This window comes from Dinoponera quadriceps, unplaced genomic scaffold, assembly GCF_001313825.1.
Source record: "Dinoponera quadriceps isolate SergipeBrazil2010 unplaced genomic scaffold, ASM131382v1 scaffold717, whole genome shotgun sequence".
Lineage (NCBI taxonomy): Eukaryota > Metazoa > Arthropoda > Insecta > Hymenoptera > Formicidae > Dinoponera > Dinoponera quadriceps.
In genome coordinates this window covers 2,383,667-2,406,080 of record NW_014555639.1, presented here as the reverse complement: position 1 = coordinate 2,406,080, position 22,414 = coordinate 2,383,667, and the positions used below count along the sequence as shown (strand labels likewise).

At 41.0% G+C, this 22,414-nt stretch overlaps 3 protein-coding genes across 3 annotated transcripts; 2 read left to right on the top strand and 1 right to left on the bottom strand.

Moving 5' to 3' along the window:
- The first annotated feature begins 2,987 nt into the window (after nucleotides 1-2,987).
- Nucleotides 2,988-9,268, top strand: LOC106745019 (synaptic vesicle glycoprotein 2B). The gene is made up of 12 exons (XM_014620235.1): nucleotides 2,988-3,179; nucleotides 4,355-4,405; nucleotides 4,493-4,654; nucleotides 6,410-6,572; nucleotides 6,719-6,840; nucleotides 6,940-7,184; nucleotides 7,317-7,477; nucleotides 7,555-7,747; nucleotides 7,813-7,927; nucleotides 8,103-8,262; nucleotides 8,404-8,531; nucleotides 8,617-9,268. Exons 1-12 carry the CDS (start codon nucleotides 3,155-3,157, stop codon nucleotides 8,679-8,681), a joined length of 1,590 nt encoding a protein of 529 aa, XP_014475721.1. The 5' UTR covers nucleotides 2,988-3,154; the 3' UTR covers nucleotides 8,682-9,268.
- A 235-nt stretch (nucleotides 9,269-9,503) lies between these two features.
- Nucleotides 9,504-12,534, top strand: LOC106745022 (sorting nexin-4-like). Its single transcript, XM_014620240.1, has 9 exons — nucleotides 9,504-9,727; nucleotides 10,214-10,320; nucleotides 10,559-10,775; nucleotides 10,854-11,069; nucleotides 11,239-11,376; nucleotides 11,533-11,743; nucleotides 11,834-11,966; nucleotides 12,060-12,174; nucleotides 12,269-12,534. Exons 1-9 carry the CDS (start codon nucleotides 9,650-9,652, stop codon nucleotides 12,317-12,319), a joined length of 1,266 nt encoding a protein of 421 aa, XP_014475726.1. The 5' UTR covers nucleotides 9,504-9,649; the 3' UTR covers nucleotides 12,320-12,534.
- Nucleotides 12,535-12,549: 15 nt separating this feature from the next.
- Nucleotides 12,550-21,866, bottom strand: LOC106745021 (neuromedin-U receptor 2-like). The gene is made up of 3 exons (XM_014620239.1): nucleotides 20,992-21,866; nucleotides 16,196-16,422; nucleotides 12,550-16,125 (listed from the first exon to the last, which is right to left on the bottom strand). The coding sequence occupies exons 1-3, from the start codon at nucleotides 21,713-21,715 to the stop codon at nucleotides 15,718-15,720; spliced, it is 1,359 nt and encodes a 452-aa protein (XP_014475725.1). The 5' UTR covers nucleotides 21,716-21,866; the 3' UTR covers nucleotides 12,550-15,717.
- Between the last annotated feature and the right edge of the window lie 548 nt (nucleotides 21,867-22,414).

Below are 22,414 nucleotides of genomic sequence, written 5' to 3'. Positions count from 1 at the left end.
TAGTTTATTCGCTAGAATTAAAAATATCGGATATCGGATATCGGAAACCGTTTTCGTATCTGTCGTATATTTAAATAATGCTAACTTTGGCTTCAATTATTTCAACTATAGCCAATCTTTTCCTAATTTTACACGTGTATAGATCATGTTTCGATTAATATGCTGTTAAAATTCAACAAGATTTCTATAAAGAAATAAATTTCGGACCAACTGCCTTACTGGAAAATACAAATTTACAAACGGCTAAGCTAATAAGTTCAAGCTTCTTGCGGCTAGTAAGAAAAAAACAGAAGAGCGTGCATTGCATACGTTAACATATGTTAATACAGCGTGACGTACATTTTTTACCTTATAAATCATTTATATGGCATGGAGTAAGACATATTAACGATTTCGTCAGAATCGCTCTCGGTAAATTCGAATAAGTTCGTGCGAAAAAATGTGCGCAACGATAATAGGAAAAATAAAAAATAATGTTTTCGTATTTGTAATATTGTGTATGTACGTCTACTTCAATTTTGTTTAAAATTAATATTTATTATTTATTTAGGTAGTGAAATAAATGTATACGAACGTAATTTCGCTTGATAAGTACTAAATTTATAAGTGGCTCCTTGTTACGCTACTAAAAATACGGCATCCAGTTGTACAACTATTTTAAAGCGTAATTATAGCGCCGAGGCGGATCGTCATATTGTAATACGATCGTCGATTAATCGGCTTAAAACTAGAAGGTCATACCTCGGAGACCTCGAATCAAACGATGCATTAAAGCTGTTTACCGTTTCATGTTTCTCCACAAATCACTGTTTGCGTGTTGTTATGGTAGTGAGATTCATTACCACAAAATATATTACAAAGTACATTATTGTACGTACATCTTTTGACTTTTCTTAATTCTAAATATTGTACGTACATCTTTCGACTTTTCTTTAATATCTAATTCTGCTGAATTTAGAGGACGATTTACATTTGTGTCGCCATATCATACTTTTCAATCCTTGTTGATTGACACAATTAGTTATGTCGCGGTACAATATTTGGGGATCCTAGACCCCTTTCAACATCACTCGGGTCGATCTGCATACTATTACCTGTGATTTCTTTTATAATTTAAGAGCCACGTGCTTGCATCTTATTTCGGAAATGAATGATGGAAATGTAGCGTGCAAGGTTAACGACGATATAACGAGTGCGGGGTATGCTTGTGCACAAAGATAATATCGAGGATAACGAGGCGAACGACTAACAATTTGTATGCGAAAACGATTTGTGCGAAGTATCTTACTTCAAATCGTGTAATCACAGGACACACACACAGACACACACACACACACACATAGACATATGTAAACCTGCGCACGCCACGTGGATGCTCAAGCAAGGCGGTCAAAACCCGTCTTATCTTACATTTTTGACAAACTTGTGTTAACCGGGATGATTTCGATTCTTTTTCCATTTGCTATCGTTTTTTACAAAAACAAAAAGCATGAAAGTGTCTGTCACTCATATTGGTGGGCATTGAATATGTAGTAGAGCAGCTAAATATAAGAGAAGAAACGTTTCGTCGGTTAAAGGTGCTTAATCTATACATAATACTCGCACGTTTAGGACTTGAAAGAGTCACATTGGCACATACTATTAAAAATTCTGCAATGATGAATTCTTGGAGCAAATGTAAGAACGATCGTCTTTCTCTTCTCGCCTCTTCGGTATCTACAATTGACGTATCGTAGATGCATTCGTAAAAAGATATAGCATCGAGGTGAAGAAGCACGTTTACAATCTTGTCAATGAAGGTTACAATCTCCTTTATTTTTATCGAGTTCTGATAGGAGTCGTGCAAAATCTATCGGCGCTATTCTAAAATCGGCAGTGCTACGACAGTGTTGGACGGTCGAAGAGAGTGAATTCATAAGAAGGAAGAGATCCGACGGCAAAGGATTCCCGTGTTCCTCGAGTCTGACGCGCTAAAGACATTGTCGAAAATCGAAAGACGTACGTAAGAGCTTGAAGGTCTTGCACGTAAAAAAAAATAGAAAAAATGTAAATATTCATGGAGAGTAACTTTCAATAAGCTTTTAATAAATTTACCGATTCGTCGAAAACGTAATATTGCAAAAGCTGACGGAGAATGAATATTGGAACGACACTTACTCCACCAATCACCAGAGTTAGCACGGGTTTTACCGATATAATCTCTCCGCACAATCTTCCTCGATCACGCGATTGATCACGATTCATTTCCCCGACAAAGGTTCCTCGTGGTATTCTACCCGAAAACAGGCAAACCCCTTCTGCGACATATCGAGATGCTTTACCTCGGCCGACCGGTACAGCACTTAAACCGGTTATCAGTTATCAGTGGCAAAAGTGTTAATTTTATTTCTCGGTTGGAATGTCGATTTCAAATTCTGAGACGCTTGTTTGATTCACTTGAGCGGGAGACCATTCTTACGGTTGGTGGGAAACCCGCAAACAGTTTTGGCAAAACCAGTGACATAGTAATGCTCGGGGAAAATTGTTCAAATACTCCTTTGCGCATTGAAGACAAACTCTGCCTCAAATTCTTCAGCTCCTATATCTCGAAGTTGCACCGCAATTGGAACAATAAATATTACGAAGTGCATGAATTCGTAATATTTGTCTGTACAAAACTACGTGGATGCTTGCTCGCTTCATCCCTCTCGGCCGATATTGCTCGTTTATGAGCAATAAAGAGAAATCGTTTTACCCGATGCAGGGAAGGATCCTCGCGTCGTCTTTTCGCGGGGGGCGGGTATGCGGGTGCGGGAGATGATTTTTTCTCTCTCGAGACGACGTGTTGTACAGGTTCTTTCAAGAACCTGTTCCGCCCCACCGCGTGACGACGGACGCCGTCGTCACCGTCGTCGTCATCGTCGTCGCGCACTTCTTCCGCCACGGTAATGCTTTTGAATCGTGCGAATCGGCCAGTTTAACGCGCGCACTGTGCATGTGCAGCCGAATCCCAAAGAACTCACTCAAAGCGGTTGCACGATCGAGCAGCGTCGAGTAAGAGGTCGACGGTGGTTCGCCGCCGGTCTACCCGTGTTTACAATTCAAACCTGCACTTCTCATTCCGCGAGTATTTTTCACAACCGGAAGAGACATCGATAGATCCCAAGGATATTTCATGAGTTCCTCCATGAAATCCGAAGGCAAGTTGTCGTCCGATTGTTGCCATCGCATCATTTTTCAGCATCCTGCGGCTTTCCTCGATCGATCGCATTATTTTTGTTAGTGCACATCGACAACGTCGGAATATTAATTGCCCGACGATTCGGGATAATTTCGATCGAGATGTTTTAATTCCGCTCGAAAAGGATCGATATTGTTTCCCTTTGTTCGTGTCGTGATAGAATCGCAAAAATGCATCGTAGTGTTGATAAATATAAATTGTATTTGAATTAGGATTCTTTTTTATTCGTTCCCTGTGTAGTTACGATCAGACGAAGTTAAGTCCAGAATTATAACTTTGTTAAATTAATGAAATGACGCTGCTGTAAGTGATATTACACCTCTGTGGCATAAATTTCAGTTTATTAACAATTACACAGATTTATCTCTCGAGATCCTCTCTATTTTCGAAACAAATCAAGTACGAAAGAAGTTTCCGGTCAATATCTCATTGGCTGGAAATATGTTTTATCAAATAATACGCTCCATAAAGGTCCGATTAGGTAAGATTTCTCTGATTTTTCTGCGGATAAATTAACAACAGTTATCAATCGTTAGTTGAGCCCAAATCGTCTGCGATCGTCCTGATTCTGTGTGACTTTCAGGATCGAGATAATCACGACGCGCGATTGCCTCGCGAGTTAGAAATGCAAAAAGAAAATATGTATAATAAGCAGCGCGATGTTAGTATTGTACGTACATTAATTCGACGGTACGCTTGCGATGCAGCTGTCTATCGTTTCGTGCAAATATTCCATGTAATTGAATCACTCGTATCGCATCGTTGTTATATTATTGCGTTTTACCGTGGATATACCGTTCAACGGAGATGACTGCATCTTCAGGAACATACTGCGAGAACAGGTTTTTTCTTCTTAATGCACGGTGTAATAGGTTTATATCATTATCTAATTGTGTTTCGCGAAAGATTGATGATCTTTTACAGGGAAAGACATTCCTGCAAATTTATATCTAATGAATACCATTTTTATCCAATGAAGTAAATGTAAATAATGTCGCATTGATGACGAGCGAATGAAGAAATACGCGCGTTAGTGTGGTGTCTCTCGAAAAGTTAGTCGATTTCTATGTCGGTCGCAACAAGACGGAAACATCTCTCGGTGATACATCTCGCGAATGCTGCTTTCGTTTACAGACGTGAAGCACGAGGATCCGGCGAATTTCGAACGGGCGATCGTGTCAACGGGTGAGTAATGCGCGCCAAGTTACGCAAGGTACGTTCGTTCGCGTTTCTAATGTGTTTCTACAATGTGTTTTTCTGTGATCCCGGCAGGCTATGGAAAATTCAATTACCTGCTGTTGCTGGCGGTATTACCAGCCAGTTTCTCCAGTATCTTTTCGTCCTCGTCAATGTCCTACGTGCTACCATCTGCCGAATGCGATCTCGGGCTGACCATGTTCGACAAGGGGCTGCTGAACTCGATGGCGTTCGCAGGTGGTATTTCAAGTTGCATATTAGAGCACGCTGTATTATAGGTGCGATGAGAACCTAAGAGCGCGTACTTATGCGTGCTTGTAAGCAATAACGAGTGAGAGCAAACAGTAAATATATCGATCGGCCGTTGTATCTTGCAACGTGCGGTCGTTTTCAATCCGCAGGCAACCGATCCAGTGGTGGATTAAGGCCCTCTCGGGCTCCGTGTAGCGACTTCTCTCCTCCTGCGCGGCAAGGAGAAATTTTATCGTGTCGCGAAACCTTGCGTATCTCAGTCGGACTCGACAATGTGGGGTAATATTTCAAATGCTCGCGCGAAACATTTCTGACATTCTTAAAGATGCTAAAGAATAAGCTACGAGAGAATACCGTCCGCTGTATTATGCTGATGCAAAATTTTCCAATTTTATTCTCGGAAAAATATCTCATACAATCATATACGTACATATACGTGCGTAGAAATGAGTTGTGTGTGACGACTTAATATATCCCATGTAAAGTAATAATGTCTTGCTATATTCATCTAGTCGAAATATAATAACGAAAACGTAAATCGCCACATGTTGATAAAATTCACAATTGTAATTCACTTTTATGCTACAACAAACAAAAGATTTATATTCTCTATAATACGAATTAAAATCTTGGAATTACGTGCGCCTTTAACGGTAAACTTATCAATTCGAAAGGCAGTTAATCGATTTGTTAATATATCCTTTTATCCAGAAACGATACAATTTTACCGTTTGAATGCAATTTGCCCCATGTTGCTACGGATTTTCTACGCGAAGACATTGACGAATGTTGCATTTGACGGTGACTTGCGCGCTGCATCAATGTTACGCGCCGCTTAGTCGAGCTCGCCCTTTAGTCAAGGGCGCCGCTAAGTCCGAGGCACGAACTTGCTACAAAGTACTGGACGCTCCGTTGCGTCGATGATAGAGGATGATAGAGGACCACGCGACTGAAGAGATGTCCAGTCTTTAAATTCCCATATCTCGATGAAAAATCGACGCACGGAAATGAAATGTTTTTCTTGGTGTTTCGCGCAGCATCTTGTTTACACTCCCTTCATATATGCTTATCACGACGCGATATATTGTGTGTGATATCGAGATTTATTATTATATATTTAGCGTGGGAGTAGAAAGGGATTTAATAAAGTAGACCATTTTTGCATGTGATTTCGAGACATTACATTTTGACCGACGTGTATATATTTATCTACTTAAGAATTATTCGCCGGTATTATATTCAAATTTTAACATTCGACTGTAATCCCAAGCTGAGTTGAACTGCGGTTGTCCATACTGATCGTGAATCCTTACATAGGATGTTATCTTGAAATTGTTCGGTAAACTAAATCGAGATTTTTCTATTTTCTTCAGTAATAAAACACTTTTCGCTAACGGAGAAATGAAATATGTTTTTTTTTTTTTACATTCGATTACATATAACGCTCGCGTGCAAAAATTTCGTCAAAGAATGGATGGATTAAAACTTTGTGTTCACGTTAAAGAGTCACACAACAAAGGTTCTTTTTTAAAACGATGCAGAGACAAATGAAATAATTATATTTGTAATTGTTAAGTTTGGAGGCGCATGCCTATCGAATAATCCGACACTTATCTTCCTATATTGCACTTGATGCAAACTTTTTATTCATATTTATGTTTAATTTGATTTTTTTCCCCTAACGACCAATCTTCTCCGGAAGAGCCGTATTAAGACGGCTTATACATCGATTTGTTTCAGGAATGATCTGCACGGCGTTTTTCTGGGGTTGCATGGCCGATATTTTCGGCCGTAGGAAAATAATGTTCTATGGTTACTTGGTGACCGGTCTGCTAAGTCTGGCGACATCTTTTTCACACACTTCTTGGCTTTTGATAGTATGCAAATTTTTCGACGGCGTGATGTAAGTTGGAAGTTGACAAGATGCAGCTTGACGAGATGTATCAGCGAAAGTCACAAATTGCCATAATAATAGTAGTGAAAAACTAAAACTAAAAACGCATAGATCTATTACATAAGAGTTGACAGAGCCGATTAAAAAAATTGCAGCATATCTGGCCCATACGCAGCCCTTATGTCGTACTTGGCGGAGATTCACGGCGAAACGCATCGATCGCGCTCGTACATGTGGCTCGGCGTGTTCTTCTCGCTCGGAAATATTTCCCTGCCATGTACGTACTGTGTCTAGAGAGAGAGAGATGTATAAATTTTGAAGCCGACGGGAAGAAAACTGTCGGGGTAGCAAAACAGACGCGATTTTCGGCCCGTAGGTGTAGCGTGGCTCGTGATACCTCAAAAATGGGACTTTACACTTTTAAATGGAACGATAGAGATCAGTTCTTGGAGGGTGTTTTTGGCGATCTGCTCGTTACCCGAATTCCTAGCATGCATCGCCCTGTTTGCCTTTCCGGAGAGTCCGCGTTTCCTCATTCTGAAAGGTCGGCACAGCGAGGCGTTGGACGTCTTCAAGAAAATTTACTCATTCAATACCGGGAAAGACCCTGACACATATCCGGTAATATGCATAACGATACTCGCGATCGATCGCTCTAACGTAACGGCTTGCTCCGAGTATTCAGAGTCTTTGCTTATGCAGAATATACCCGATAATTATCGCATTAATACCGACGACGCGATTAATCGACAGATAAAGTCTCTTGAGGATGAATATTACGTGAAATCTTCCGGGGAACGTGATCTACGGGATAAACTGCACACTTGCTGGAAGCGAATCAAGCCGTTGTTCTTTCCGCCCAGCGTCTTCAAATTGATACTCATATCAATGATACAGCTCGGCGCAACGACAGGGTCAGTGTTAACGCTTCGATCGATTCAAATTTTCCAAGGCGGAATCGTTTCAACTAACGTGAGAATCGCGTTATAAGGTCAAACTCGCTCCGACTTTGGATGCCGCAGTTATTCGCGATGATCGAGAGCTACAAGAATAACCTCCTGAAGGATGATAAGCACGCGTTAGGCTTGCAACCATCGTTCTGCTACATGTTGGGTCAGGAAAAGTCGCATCACAATTCTACTCGATACGTCAACGAGACGATGGACAAGGTTGCGTGCGTGCCGGTGAGTAATATTCCCCGCTTTTGTCGTGCGATAAACACAAATTTGGCAGATAACATATTTTTCAGCCACATTTGAACTCTCGAGTCTTTATCAACTCCATCGTGATCGCCGTTACAAGTGTTATCGGCTATACCTTGGCTGGTTCTCTGATCACGATAGTTGGAAAGAAAAAATTAATGGGTGAGATATCGATCTGATCATTTGCTACTCAAATGACGTCTCTAATGTCAATAATACGTAATTAGGACATCTTTAGACGTCACCCTGCTTAGGGTTGGTGTTTGTGACATATTAGTGGAAAGGTAACACTGCGCGGTATGATTTCTTTTTCTTCTCAATCCTTTCATCTTCGTAGCAATTTGCTTCATCGTCGCTGCTGCCTGTTGCGGCTCGCTTTATTGGGCCGAGGATACTAACGGCATCCTCGGATTGTCTTCGGTATTTGTCGCGATGTCGAGCATAGGTGGAGCGGCCGTTGTTAATGTTGTCGTCGATAATTTCCCTACGTGTCTAAGGTATGTTTTATCTAGCCTATCGTACATTGTTTCTCTCGGGAAAATATTTGATCGAAACACATTCAATGGGAAGACTTATATGATACATTTTTCTTCGTTCTCTTTATTCCACCGCACATAAATACATTGATTTCGTTTCAGAACCATGGCGGTCAGTATAACCATGATGATGGGGAGAATCGGTGCGGTGATGGGCAATTTATTATTTCCCGTTTTATTCGACTTATCCTGCCTGGGACCCTTCATCATGATCGGCTCGGCTTCTTTAAGTAAGGATCTCGCAACTGTCGGAAAACTGTACGTGAAAATTCATGAGAAAATTACGATTTCAACAGCGTGTTATTTATTTGCCAGTATCTGCCCTTTTGGTTGCTATACTACCTCGGAAACACAACGACGTACCAAAGGATACAGTTTGATGCCGCATTTCCGACACATGTCGCTCAATGTTTCACTCTTGTGCGATGAAAGAAAAAAAAAAGAAAATTACATGTCAACACGTATTTTATTTTTTTTGCGCATTTCAACGATGACGAGTTATAGTTATACGCTCTTCTCCATTATGTAAATACATCTACTCATATATCTGCAACTTATGTTTCGTACGACACACATTAGAAATAATTTAATGCCACTGCAAAGCATAACGATAACAAGAACATTTCAATACGATACAAATTTGCTGTTTATCCGTTTTCAAATCCTCCAGTACGCAATGCGCGACGCAGAGGCGTGCGACGAATCACCTCGCTCAAGGATTTCTCTAGATGACGAGAAGCGTCAGCGCAGCCAACTCTGCGGATTTCCTTCGGTTCGCTCGTTCAGTTTAGCGTGCTGAATTAGTAAATACGGTACGACTCTGTAAATATCACTGGTTACGCGTCTTCTTATCTTATCATGTACATATCGACGCAACGCGTGTGCAATGTAGAATAACGGTTACGACAGTCTCCATGACGTTCGCGACCGGAATAAAAAATAAAATCAATTGATGAAACAAATTCTAAGATTCTAGATTCGTTTTATCATTGTTACTCGCTTTATTTTTCGTTACCCAACCAGCTTAACAATGCGGAAATTTAACGCAGCATCCAGTGAAGAGGGACCGAAACAAAACGCCTATGTGTATCCGCTGTCGGTATACAGTCTCTACAGTAACATATAGTGTAGAGTTTCAGTCTTGAATATCGTTATTCGAGAGACTCTGTTCGTGCTGGCGTCCATTCTGCTCGTAGGGATTTTACCGTGCGGTATGATGCGGACCCTGTGACGCGGCAGTGTCGATACGGCTGTGGCGGTTGCAGGTCGTGTGGGCGATAGCGTGATGCGAGCAAGTGGCTTTCTCGCTGGCTAAAGATCCCCGCAGGTGCACGCATCGTCGGGAATCATGGAAGAAGTTTTTCAGAACGGCAACTATCAGAGGGAGGCTAACGCCAACATGACCGCCGTCGAGACGCGGAAAGAGGTAAATCGATACGCCGCTCTCTCTTTCTCTCTCTCGCGCTTGTGTGCGATTTCATACTTCGAGCAAGTCGGAGCAAGCGCGACGCTTGCCGTGATATTCGTGCGAAAAGTCGAACTTTCGGCAAATCCAGTGGCTCGCACGAATAACGGCTTGGAGTGCTGTAGAAATTAATTAATCGTCATAATTAAATATCTCTGAGTGGTGTGTGTCGCGCAGCGATTATCCCAGACCGCGCAGCGCTTTCCAAACGGTGTCACTGACTCGAGTCCCACTATATAGCTTGCTCTCTCATTATACTTATCTGTGCATTTGTGTATTTCCTCCTACGAATTGGCAACAACAGCTGTCGCATTTTGTTGTTTGTGTATTGATAACATCCTTCGTGAGTGACGAGAAAATATATGTGGATAGAGTAACGCGCGCGTGTCTTTCAAATCTGAGAGAACATTCGGCGATTGAGCGTTATATTTCAGCAATATATTTCAGGGATGCCTGCTCGATCACATGGAGATCTCAATAGTCGAGGCTGAGAAAAGGGCGAATAGGGCGCTTAATCTAAGAGAATTCTACACGGTATACCTCATTGAAACTAAGTGAGTGACAGAATAAAGATGCTAATTAAATATGAGGCAAACTATTGACAAAGTAACATAGACATGAGTAATCAAGTGAAACACAACAAAGTATTAAATTTTATATAAATAAAATACACACACACATACACTCTCTCTCTCTCTCTCTCTCTCTTTCTCTCTCTCTCTTTCTCTCTCTCTCATTTTCTCTTTCTCTACTCTATTTTTTTCTCTCTTTCTTTTTCTCTCTTCATTGTAGAGTCACAGATCCAGATTTCAAAAGCGCGCTGACTAGAATAAGTTCGTTATGGCGACGATACACCGAGTTTGAATTACTCCGTGCTTACCTGGAGATCTCGTATCCTTACATCGTACTACCGCCACTACCAGAGAAGAAAGTTCTCTATGCGTGGCAAAAAGTAACAACTGATACGTTCGATCCAGACTTTGTTGATCGTAGAAGAGCGGGTCTCGAGGTATGTCTCTGGTCTGCAATTACAAACAGTATGCGTTACGATGAATAACAAAGGGGTCGTAAAAATATTCTTTCGCAGAATTTTCTCATAAGAGTGGCGTCGCATCCCATACTATCGCGCGATGAACACTTCATGGGATTTCTCCAGCAAAAGGACGGCTGGAGAGAGAGTGTCAAAGAAACGGGCTACCTGCAGATTGCAGAGTCGAAATTGAAAGCCCTTAGCGTAGCGGTACGACTAAGAAAGCCGGATAAACGTTTCGAGACTATAAAAAATTACGGAATTGAGCTTCAGGTAGTCCATTCGAAGAATTATAACGAATGAATTACGGCATGGACGCGCAACTCGATGACTTTATGCTACTATTAAGCCCTAAATCACGCAATGTCGATTAGTTTAACACCTTTCTAAAATGTATCTTCGATAACAAGTATCCACGAGAAATGATTACGGTGTTTTGCAGAATAATTTATGCAATCTGCTGCGAGTACGCGCGCGTCTCGTCGAGAAGCAACACAGTCTATACAAGTTACACGCGAATTACGGTCGCGTCTTTAGCGAATGGAGTGCCATAGAGAGAGAGATGGGCGATGGACTGCAGGTACCTTCGTACTGATAGACGAAATTTTCTCCGTTAATATCGAAAGTGGCGTAACACGACTTTGATAAGAGAGAGAGAAAAAAAAAGTAGAGAAATAATAAAAGAAGTAAATATAAAGATTGCAAAACACCGTATTATTACAGCCTGTTTTCTTAGAAATCGGGACACTACTTGGACTCATTAGCGGCAACGATAGATACTACTCTCGAGGAGGAAGAACTTATAGCCGATCAGCTGAAGGAGTGGTTGTTTGGCGCCTCCGCCTTGCAAGCTGTGGTTAAACGTAGAGAAGCTCTGCAGTTGGCCAAGGATGAAGCCCACGATGCTTTAACTGCCGCATTCGAACAGAAAGACAAAGTCATGCAAGGTATCGGGCGTTTTTGAGAGAGAAATGATTCATGATGCTTAGAAATGACCGAAAATGAAATATCTCGAGCATCTTCTGTGTGTTTCCAAGGTAAGGCCGGTCTGATGTCGCGCTTATTCGGCTCCGTGGATACCGAGGAAGTTCGCGAATTGAAGATCCTTCAATTGGAACAGCGAATCGCACAACACGACGAGGCTGTCAAACAAGTCGACGAAGACTTAAAGTAAGACCACCGCATCTCGATCGATATTCTTCGATAATGGACAACTTGTTAACTCGATGTAATTTGACAATTCGGTGAACCGTTCACGTACAGGTCTTTCTCAATCAAAGCCATGATGGACATCGAAAGATTTCAACACCAAAAAGTCATCGACTTGAAGGAGACTTTGGCGGCTTATTGCGTATTGCAGTTCAAATTAGCTAGAAAGGTCGGTGTTCATTTGATTCGTGTATTAATATACATTTCGATATGGCATTTTGTGACGCGATGATCGATCCCCACATTACTTTTCATTACAACAGGGTCTCCAGGCGTGGCAGCACATCAAGGGTTGTCTCGAGAGTATGCCGTAAAAAGTCTCATTGTAAGAGACTGTATCGCAAAACAATAATAGTTTACGCGTCTCTCTCTCTTCTCTCTCTCTCTCTTTCTCTCTCTCTCTCTCATGCGAATTATACATTCCTGCATTTGTAAGTTTACTCATGCCGTACGCTTATTATTATATTGATGTACATGTTTGTTATTATTATTTAATGTCAAATCTATACACACACACACACACACCACACACATGTATGTATGTATGTAATTCATGTCGGATATATAAGAATATGTGAAGATGCATTATTTAAATATTTATATATATGTATTTATATAGAACACGCACCGCGCTTTACGCGGGCACGTCTAGGTGGTGAGTTACAATCAATAATACGCGAAAGACCGTACTTAATAATCATATATATATAAATCGAAATGCAATATGCAAATTATATGATTTGTAAAATTTGTTATATGCAAACGCAACGACAGAGATACGTATAATTGTTATTAATAACTAATTTTTTATACACCATCTTCCCATCGTTGAATCAATGTAGGCACTTTGATCAAATCCATTTTTGCTGATGAATATTGAGATTGAAACTTTATTCCTTCGCGAATTGTTTGTTGTAACAGATGCGTCTGATGCTCAACTGATATTCGTCAATGTGCACGACACAGAGGTCATGATTATCTTGCCACTATTATTTATATATTTCTATGCAGTGGTTATTTTTCATATTATTGCCACATCACAAAAGTTGTTGATGCCTAAAAGTATCTATTCGCGAACCTTCTTCGATTTTATTTACAATTTCATCGATAAAACGCCTTCGTTGTACGGTTAGATGCGAGAACTGGAATCTTTGAATAATCCTTGAATATTTAATTTATTTAAACCTCCTACAGTTGAATCTCCAATAATGTATCTCGTAAAAAATTCTATATGATTTTATACACAAAATGATTACATCATTATGTGTCCATACAATGAAGATCTTATTAACATTCTCGTTTCTTTCTTTTTTTCATTGTATTTATACACCGAAAAGTGTATCTCATCGATCTGTTTTTCGTATTTATTTTCTGTAAGCGTATCATTATATTATCATGTATGTACTGTACATCTCTTTATGTATTGGCTTTGTTATATGAGCAGATAAATATATATGTATGATTCTGTGATTGTGCTTCTTTACCGACCATCTTATAACGACCGAAAATTATTTATCCTCTATATTCGCGAAGAAATCACAGTAATCTTTACAAATACGTTGTTGTTAGAAAAACAGTCAATTCACTCGTGAGAGACAATCAAAAATATATTCGATATAAACTTAATACGCTTATATGGTAAGATCATATATTTAATCGGCCTATTTTTATTATTCAATCATTCATTTGCAACGATGTTGTCGTGTACCCTCGAAATATCTCGCAAAGATAAAACTTATCGCCGGGTCTGTTTTCAGCCCATCTTTTCGAAACGTCCGCTTTCGGAAAATTATTTCCCGCTCTTGCTCGACTGTAATATTGAAGATAATTTAGTCTACCGAATTGAAATTTCGCAAGGTAATCGCCGAAATAATTTCCAAATATGAAAATACATGTTGTAGTCGCACTATTTATGAATTATAGAATGCTTGTATAACGAATGTAGAGTGGAAATCTGTACAATATCATTCCTTTTGTCATCGAAAAGGCCGATTTTAAGGGGAAAGGGAAATAAAGGGTCGGATGAATTTACGACGCATTACAAGCGCGTCTAGTGTAATTATCAAAAATATTGATATTTGTAATGTACAACAACAAGAATACGATCAACATCCATTAAGCGGATACGTGGATGAAAATAAACGGCGAAGATTTCACAATTGACAACTGCAGTTATCTTATTTACGTATTTAATAATCACATTGTTTAATACTAAAACTACCGAAGCGGTCAAAATGACCGGTCTTTTTTTTATTATAAAAGTTATTCCAATGTCTAATAGTGCATTCTTTGAGATTAACCGTAATTTTCGTCGCAATGTATAAACGAATAGATATTTTTTTCTGTATTACGTATTTTTTCAAAAATCTTATTTAATTATCTTAATTAAATCTTATTTAAATTGCTCCGATAGCAAGGTACACGTTAATCGTCGGTAGTTTTAGTGTTAAATCGAAAGAAGAACAGAGAGAGAAGGAGACGAGAAAAGTAGTATCTTATGCTACATTGTACATTCTACAACATTGTGTTCTCTACAATAATATGATATATATTAACGAGCGAGCTTTTACAGGTGTGAATGTGTTTACAATTTATTCGAAAGCATATGACGTGTAAATTCTGCGCGTGATATCAAAAGCATGCACACACGTTTTTAAAACGCTCAAGACGCATTTCTCCCGATTATTACTTATACGTTTTTCAAGTAATCATCTGTTTAATTGTCGTTAGTCGTGAAATTTTGTTATATGCGCAGAATAATTTATATTATAATCACCTTTTTATCGCAATTTAGTTCAATTAAACGCGTATTACGTACGTCGCTCATTCTAATCAGTTTAATCGCTAAAACTTCACTCAACGATGTGTCCGATATTATCTTATGATAATTATATATATACATCTGTATCGCAATATTTACGAACATCGATAAAAAATTGGCACTTTGACATTTTCGGAGCGGAACGCGACACGAGGGAATTAAATAATATTTCATTTCAATATGATTTTGAGAGAGAGAGAGAGAGAGAGAGAGACATACACAGAGGTATGAAGTAAAATGATGAACAAAAAAGAAAGAGTTAGAAGAACATTGTTTATAACATCAGCGAATATATATTTTTTGGGGCACTCTCAGAGCCTGATATCAGAAATATGTAAATTTTGTAAAAACTCTGTCAAAAAAAAGACTGATATGCTTATATTATTTGGTATGAGTCGCTTCGACAGAAAATGTGTGTATATGAATAAATCTCTCTTGGTGATCAATGAGCAGATATTCGAGGAAACTGTATCGCGGAATGATTTATGAAACGTCCTGACATGTTCCGACTTATAAAACGTCCTGACATGTTCGACTTATAAAATCGCTAGCGATGCATCAGCGCAATATTTCTCTTTTCGAATGCTCTTTTCGACCGATTCAGCGGTACGCGGCAATCGTAAGATTCGCTTTGTAAATCCGCCGCGACGATTTTCTCGTTTCTCCCATGTTTGTTGGAATTTCTCTCAATTCCCGTCGTCGTCTTTTCTCGTCCCTCAAACTCTCTCGCCAGTCACCATGGTCGATGGCATCGTCGTGAGACCGCCTCTCCAAACTAAACTCCTTCAAACTACGCCCGTCAGTCATGTGATGTTCGTAGGTCTTCAATCAGGCGACAATCGTTAGTTTGATCGCCGACGCGGGTCTTCTCGTAGAGATCTCGGCCGCGTCTCAGACGGGTCGGTTCCACATCGTCATGGGCAGCTCCTCGCGACGACCAGCAGCGGACTCATCTTCGGCCGGCCTGCCGGAGAACCCGAGGACCTTCAACCCCGGCAGCCACTTGAGCCACCATTTCTTGTCGGAAGTATCGGCGCTCACGTACCTCGGAACAGCAAGATTCCTGCTCTGCCGATTGCCCGCGATGCGACCGTCGTTGTTTCTTGGGCAGGCGGTTTCGGAATTTGCCGAACCATCCGTACTATCCGCCACCATGCCGGATCCCCGGCCGATGGTTCCCGCCGTTTTCGAATTGTACGCGCCGCCGATCGTGCGTTGCTGAGATCGGGACAGGCTGGAATACGAACGTTGCTCGTGACGCTGCAGCCCGGGTAGCCTGCAGCTTCTGGACAACGTCTCCTGGAATACCATTCATCGTTCTCATCACAAAAGATTCGCGCGAAATAATCAATCACTTTTTCGCACTTACCATGAACGCCATGCGAAATTTGTTCGACATGATGTTGTAAAGGATCGGGTTGATTGTTGTGGATACGTAATAGAGAACACCCGACACATAAGTCATCAGGAGGTAGAGAAACTCCATCCACGGGCCGTTCGACGTTATGTGATCCTCCGTATTGGTCCCGTATATGGCGATCAATCGTTGCACGTGAAAAGGCGCCCAACAGATGAAGAACGCAATAACGACCGCGACTGCAACAACAATTCGCTCGTTAACAATTCGACCGACTATTCCTCCCAGCGTTTCTTATTGACACCGCTTGGCGGAATTAATCGATCGGCCGAATGAGTCGCGTGCTTTGAACTTCCGTGTCGTCATTGAAACGGGATGATCGGTGCAATTGTTTCTTAATCGCGGTCGATCATTATCGAGTTACCCGATATGTTTCCACTCTTTTTTCTTTTTACACCATCGCTTAGGTTATGCAATCTTTTTCGCGCTCATTTAATTTTTAAATCGTCGCATCCTCGATCGCGAATGAATATTGCATGTATTCATAATTATCGCATCGTCATTCTAAAGTTGTGCGTATATTTCCGCAGAAGAATTACCGTGTCGGCGACCGTTTGCGCGCTTTCAGTGTGGTTTCGATAATGAATGGATCTCTCGAAAGATATATTTCAAAGTCGAGCCGTTTACAAACGCGCTGGAATTAGTTGATTCTCAAATTTCTCGTCAGATGTAATCTACGGTGTCCGAGAGATACTGCGCAAAATGTTGTCAAAGTGATCGTTAGTGTGCGACAGCTTCATTGAAATTTATAAGATGCAGTTTACGTTACGACACATTATGTTTTAATCAGAATCCTGATAAAATATTCATGGTTACATAATTTTAATGAACGATATTTCACAGCGGAAGATCGAAAAACATCTAGTACTTGTCGGGTTTTTTCCATCTGCGCGTTCTCTTTGCGGATTATATTTAGAACTTTGAACCTATTCATTAACATGTCAATAAGGATCTCTATATGATGTAGTTGAGGAGTTTCGAGGGACGCTTGTACGTAATTATTCCTCTTGTATTATTCTATCTATTGTCCACTTAATGTCCATTCTTTCGTACAAGCATCATCACGCTCCGCTACACATAATCGCAGCATTACGCAACTTTACAATACGAGGAATCGTGATCGCTTCCGCATCTTATTGTTGCGTATCGTTCTATAAAATTACTGAAATAGTTTTGCGCAATTAAATTTCGCGATGCAAGATTAATCTCTGGCGTAACAACAGACCATATTGATGACGAATGTGATTTGAATGTGACACAACAGGAAGACACGATGAATGTTTTATACAATGTCCCGCCGTAGAAATGATCTCTTATCTCATGGGAGGAGAGAAAGAAGCGCATGTTCCGTTTGCGTGTCGATGTGCTCCCAGCGATTCATCGAGTAACAATATCTCGATGCGCTTGAGCAACTGGAATTTCGGCAGTTTGGCATTTTTGGTCGTTGCGTCGCGCACGTGTGTCGAATGACTCGAATTGTTGAATTTGTCTCGGATTTGACTCGGATTCGTTAACCCTTTGCACTCGAGGGCTCCGGAGCGGAGCCATTTAAAATTTGTCTTCAAACTCTTCAAACTCAAATGCAAATAGCAAGAGAATATATCCTATACACAATCGTTTTTACGATTTGTCTTTGTCCTTATGTTATGAATTGAAAGTTATTTGCATCGTCTCCATAACGGAGCCCGCGAGTTCAAAGACAAATTTTAAATGGCTCCGCTCCGGAGCCCTCGAGTGCAAAGGGTTAATATGATGCAAATGCATCAGTAAGCTACGCACGTCGTGCTAATCGACAAGTTGATGTTCTGTACGTTGCTCTCATTTGAAAATTAATGTAAATCGGAAGGAAATTTTTCTCTTCTCATTATCATTATTACGATTTAATTGGAACAGTTATTGACATTTTACGCAATCCGCGGAATCTTGCGAAAGCGAATTATTCAAACGTCACGAGTTTTTGTTAAGCAGATCAGACACGCGTAGTATGCGGACACGATACAAAAACACAATTTTCGTTTGCACGAATTTTTATTGTGCTTGTAAATCGTTATTTTCCAATATGCGAGGATTACTTAGAAAAATAATTTAGAACACACACATACATATGTACATATATAAAATATTATATAAAAAATGTCTTATATTTCAAATAGTTTCAATATTTATCTAAAATATATTTGGAATGGAGATCACTTTCTCTGACAATAATCGTCCTATCGCGCGAATGTGTACATCAATTTCCCAACAAGTTTTAATCATCAGTTTTTACATCTCTTCGTTTTCATAAAGAATACGGATTCGCATATATACGAAAAGATTATTCACTTTTGGTGTGCATTTCTGTTAACATTTTCTTTTGGCAGCGAGATAATTCTTTCTCTTATTTAAGAAGACTCATCTTTTATCACGTGCAAGTTAATCTTTTATCACGTGCCACATAATGAGGAGATAACCGTCAGGAAAATCCGAAAAGCCGGAAAAGACCCATTTGTCCACGGAAAATGCTGCCCGATGAGTAAGATTTGTCAAAGCGCAATTCCCTTCTCTTTCTTCGCTTTTTTTTGCGACTGTCTCGACTAATCCAAGATTTCGACCTCGCGAAAATATCGATAGAAGATATCGCGAAAACGCTGGGAGCACATTGACGCAATCGAAAACGGTCTCTCATTTGCGTTTTTATTGAGATTTCACTGTAATCAGCCCGATTCAGCCATTTAATGGCATGATTTCGAATGTAATGTCGATTGTCATTGAAATCTAAAGTATCTTTCCGGATCAGAGGTGCAGAGGTGTATACGCAAGAACCCATAAATCAGCATAGATATCGAACACAATACACCGGGTCGTAAGCGGACCGAAAATATCCATCGAAAATTTGTCCATTACTGGGTTACGTCGATTCAATACATTTGCATTACAACAATAAAATTTACATTACAACTACAAATTTATCAGGATAATATATATTATTGTATACGAAGTATGATACATGACGCACTAGCAAGGTTATCTTCTATGTCTAAAATAAACCACTTTTTTCAATAGGGAGGGGGAGAGAGAGAGAGAGAGAAAGTGTGAAAACTACGTTAGAGTAACGATTGTCTAAATATTATCGTGGAAATGTTCTGTTCGAAATGACAACTCGGAAGAATCGTACTATAATAATATAGAAGAGTCCGTCATCACTCCAATCACTGAAGGTGAACATACCTCACGACTTTACGTGAAATATCTCGAAAAGAAATCGATGCTATCTTTTCCTTAGGTTTCCACAGCCATCGGTAATCCCTCTTTTCCTCGACGCGATTCATCTCTTTCATTGTTATCGGTAAACTAACGAAACGACCATTCGCTTTTCTGCTAACGTATTTCTCCGTTCACGATTAGCGGCGCGTAAACAAGAGCGACGTTGAATATTCAAACACACGTGAATAATTTGACGAAAAGTATTTTGCAGTCGTGAATGATCGCCCTCGTTACAGATAATCGCAATCAATTTTCCGTGAGATTCGAAACATACGCGCCTACTATCAATTGCAGATTGCGAAAACAATATATGTATTCGGCGCACTCCAGCCTGTCCACGTAAGCCAAATATATCGCCAACGCGCGCGCTTAAGCCAACAAGTCGATTAAAAGTTTAATTAAAAGCCCGTGCGCGCAATATATATAAAAGCTTTTCGCTATAAGCGCGGTTATAAGGTGATATCTCTGGTGAAAGTTGTATGTGAGCTTTTGTCGAGGATTTTATCACGCGTCCTCTTCTCCTCGCCGGATCGATATTTCGTCATATCCCGATATCGCATATATGATATGCGGTTACTATTTTGATTTTAGAACGATTTTAGTTACAATATGGATGCGAAATTAATTCGCCATTACTCTTGCGATCGCTCGCTATGATTGATTATTGGGTGGGTTTTGGTGGGATTCGACCAACCAACTTATATATATCACGTCTGTTCGATGTAGGTATAATATACGACCGTCGCTCGGCGTTTAATTAGATTTCATTTACACGCTCCTAATTCAACTTGCGTTTAACGTAATCGTCAATTTGTATCGGAAAAAAATATGTGATTCTTCTCTTTCCTGTACGACGAGTCAATTGACTTTTGACGATGTTGTATCGACCAAGCAAGTAATTGTGTGTCGCCCAGCGCGCGTCTTCGCTCGATAATTGCGAGTCACCCGCATTTAACGGACTCATCATCTACGATCGGCTGATAAACGCCATTATATTTACGCTCAATGATAAGGTTCAAGGGGATGTACAACAATGTAGATATATAACCGTGTTTGTTGTTTGCTTTCTTGCATCTCGTCGAATAAATTATACGGAAGACTCGTCAAGGATGTCTGCAAAGGATTACGACGAGAGGGGGATCAGTGTCTTTGGAAAAGACAATTTGCTTCTTGCGTGTTATATCCTAATTATTCGCATTATTTTCACCGCGAAGACAACGCGACGGTTGTTTCATTCTTTTCCGCTATTAGTGGTTCATGGCAGCGAAGTGGTCGACGGCGAAAAAAGAGAACACTTGCGTTAAAAGGAACTAGCTTTGAATTCCATTCAAAGCCACATGTGTCTCAATCAATCGAGAATTAAGTCCACCAAAATATGGTAAATAAAGGGAAAGTTGGTTAGTTTGAAGAGACGGTGTCAAAATTTAGCTCCCGAAGGAATATCGCTGGCTCGTAAACGGTCTCTCCTGGTGCAAAATGGCGGAGAATCTCATTCGACTCACCCAGCATCTTCAGCACCCTCCTGGACGATCTACCGGGATGATGCCTGCGCGTCGACTCGACTCTGACGTTCTTCATCATGTTCGACTTTCTGAGCTTGAGGCCGATGAGCGCGTAGAGTACCGTGATCAGGCACATTGGCATGACGAAAAACAGAAATGTCGAGAGCTCGAACGAGTGGCTGATGATGATCCTCTTGACCGTGCACATTACCATGTCGGGATTGCCGGTGTGCCGCACCACACCAAACTGCAGGGCTTGCGGTAACGCGAACGACAGGGCCACCAGCCATATCACGAGGATCAGCTTGATGGCGCGCGACAGCTTCGAGAGAGTCTGTGAGAGGAACGGGTGGCAGATCGCGACGTATCTCTCCACGGTGAAGGCCGCGATGGTGAGTACCGAGGCGTTTGCCGACGTCTCCGAAGCGAGGCCGCGCAGGACGCAGAAGCCCTCGCCGAAGATATACGGATACTTGCACCAGACCAGGTACATCTCCGCTGGTAGACCCGACACCAGCAGCAACAGGTCCGACACGGCCAGACTGAAGAGATAGTAGTTGGTGGCGGTGTGCATAGACTTGTTGCGCGCGATCACGATGCACGTGCTGACGTTGCCGATGATACCGGTGAGGAAGATCGAAGCGTACATGACGGTGACCGGTATCACTATGTACAGAGAGTCCCGATACGAAGGCTCCGAATAGGTGTCGTTGAAGAGTGCCATCGTGCGCTCTAGTCAATAATCATCTCGGCCATCTCTTCCGCGGATCACGTGCGAACGGATAATATACTGCGCACGGAGAGAACACGTGATGCGTCTTCCTCGATCTGTCCCGCGATTTCCTTTCTTCAGCTTCGCGCAAAAAGTCGTGACGACGAACCGCCACCGACGCTGGCCGAATCGCGACTGAATCGCGACGCGCTGAACGACGCTATCCGGTAGGTTCGGCGCCACCGCTCACCGGACTCGTTCCCGAGTTCTCTGACAGGGAATTCCAGGATTTTGCATCGCCCTTTTTTCCTCCTTCCCGCCTCCCTCCTGATACGAATAACGAGCTAGATCACCTTCCATGTCGTGTTCATTTTTTATGGCGACATTTATTCACGGCCCAAAAATTCCACGGATGTACCGCTAAATTGGATTATATCTATACATTTATTCAGCGACTGTAGAGGAGATATTCGCGAGTCTTCTCGCGTTACAAGTTTCTTTTCACGACGGCTCGCCGTTAAATTACAGGTACTCGTTAATTCGGCAGTCAATTTAAACGACAAGATATCGCTGGCCGTTTACGCGATTCGTTTCAATTCTGGTCTCGTAGCTATGATTCTTGGCTACCATCAACGTATCTATGATCGTCGGCTACTTTTGCGCAAAAGCATAGATCTTTGAAAATAAATAAATAAATGTAGACAAGAGAGA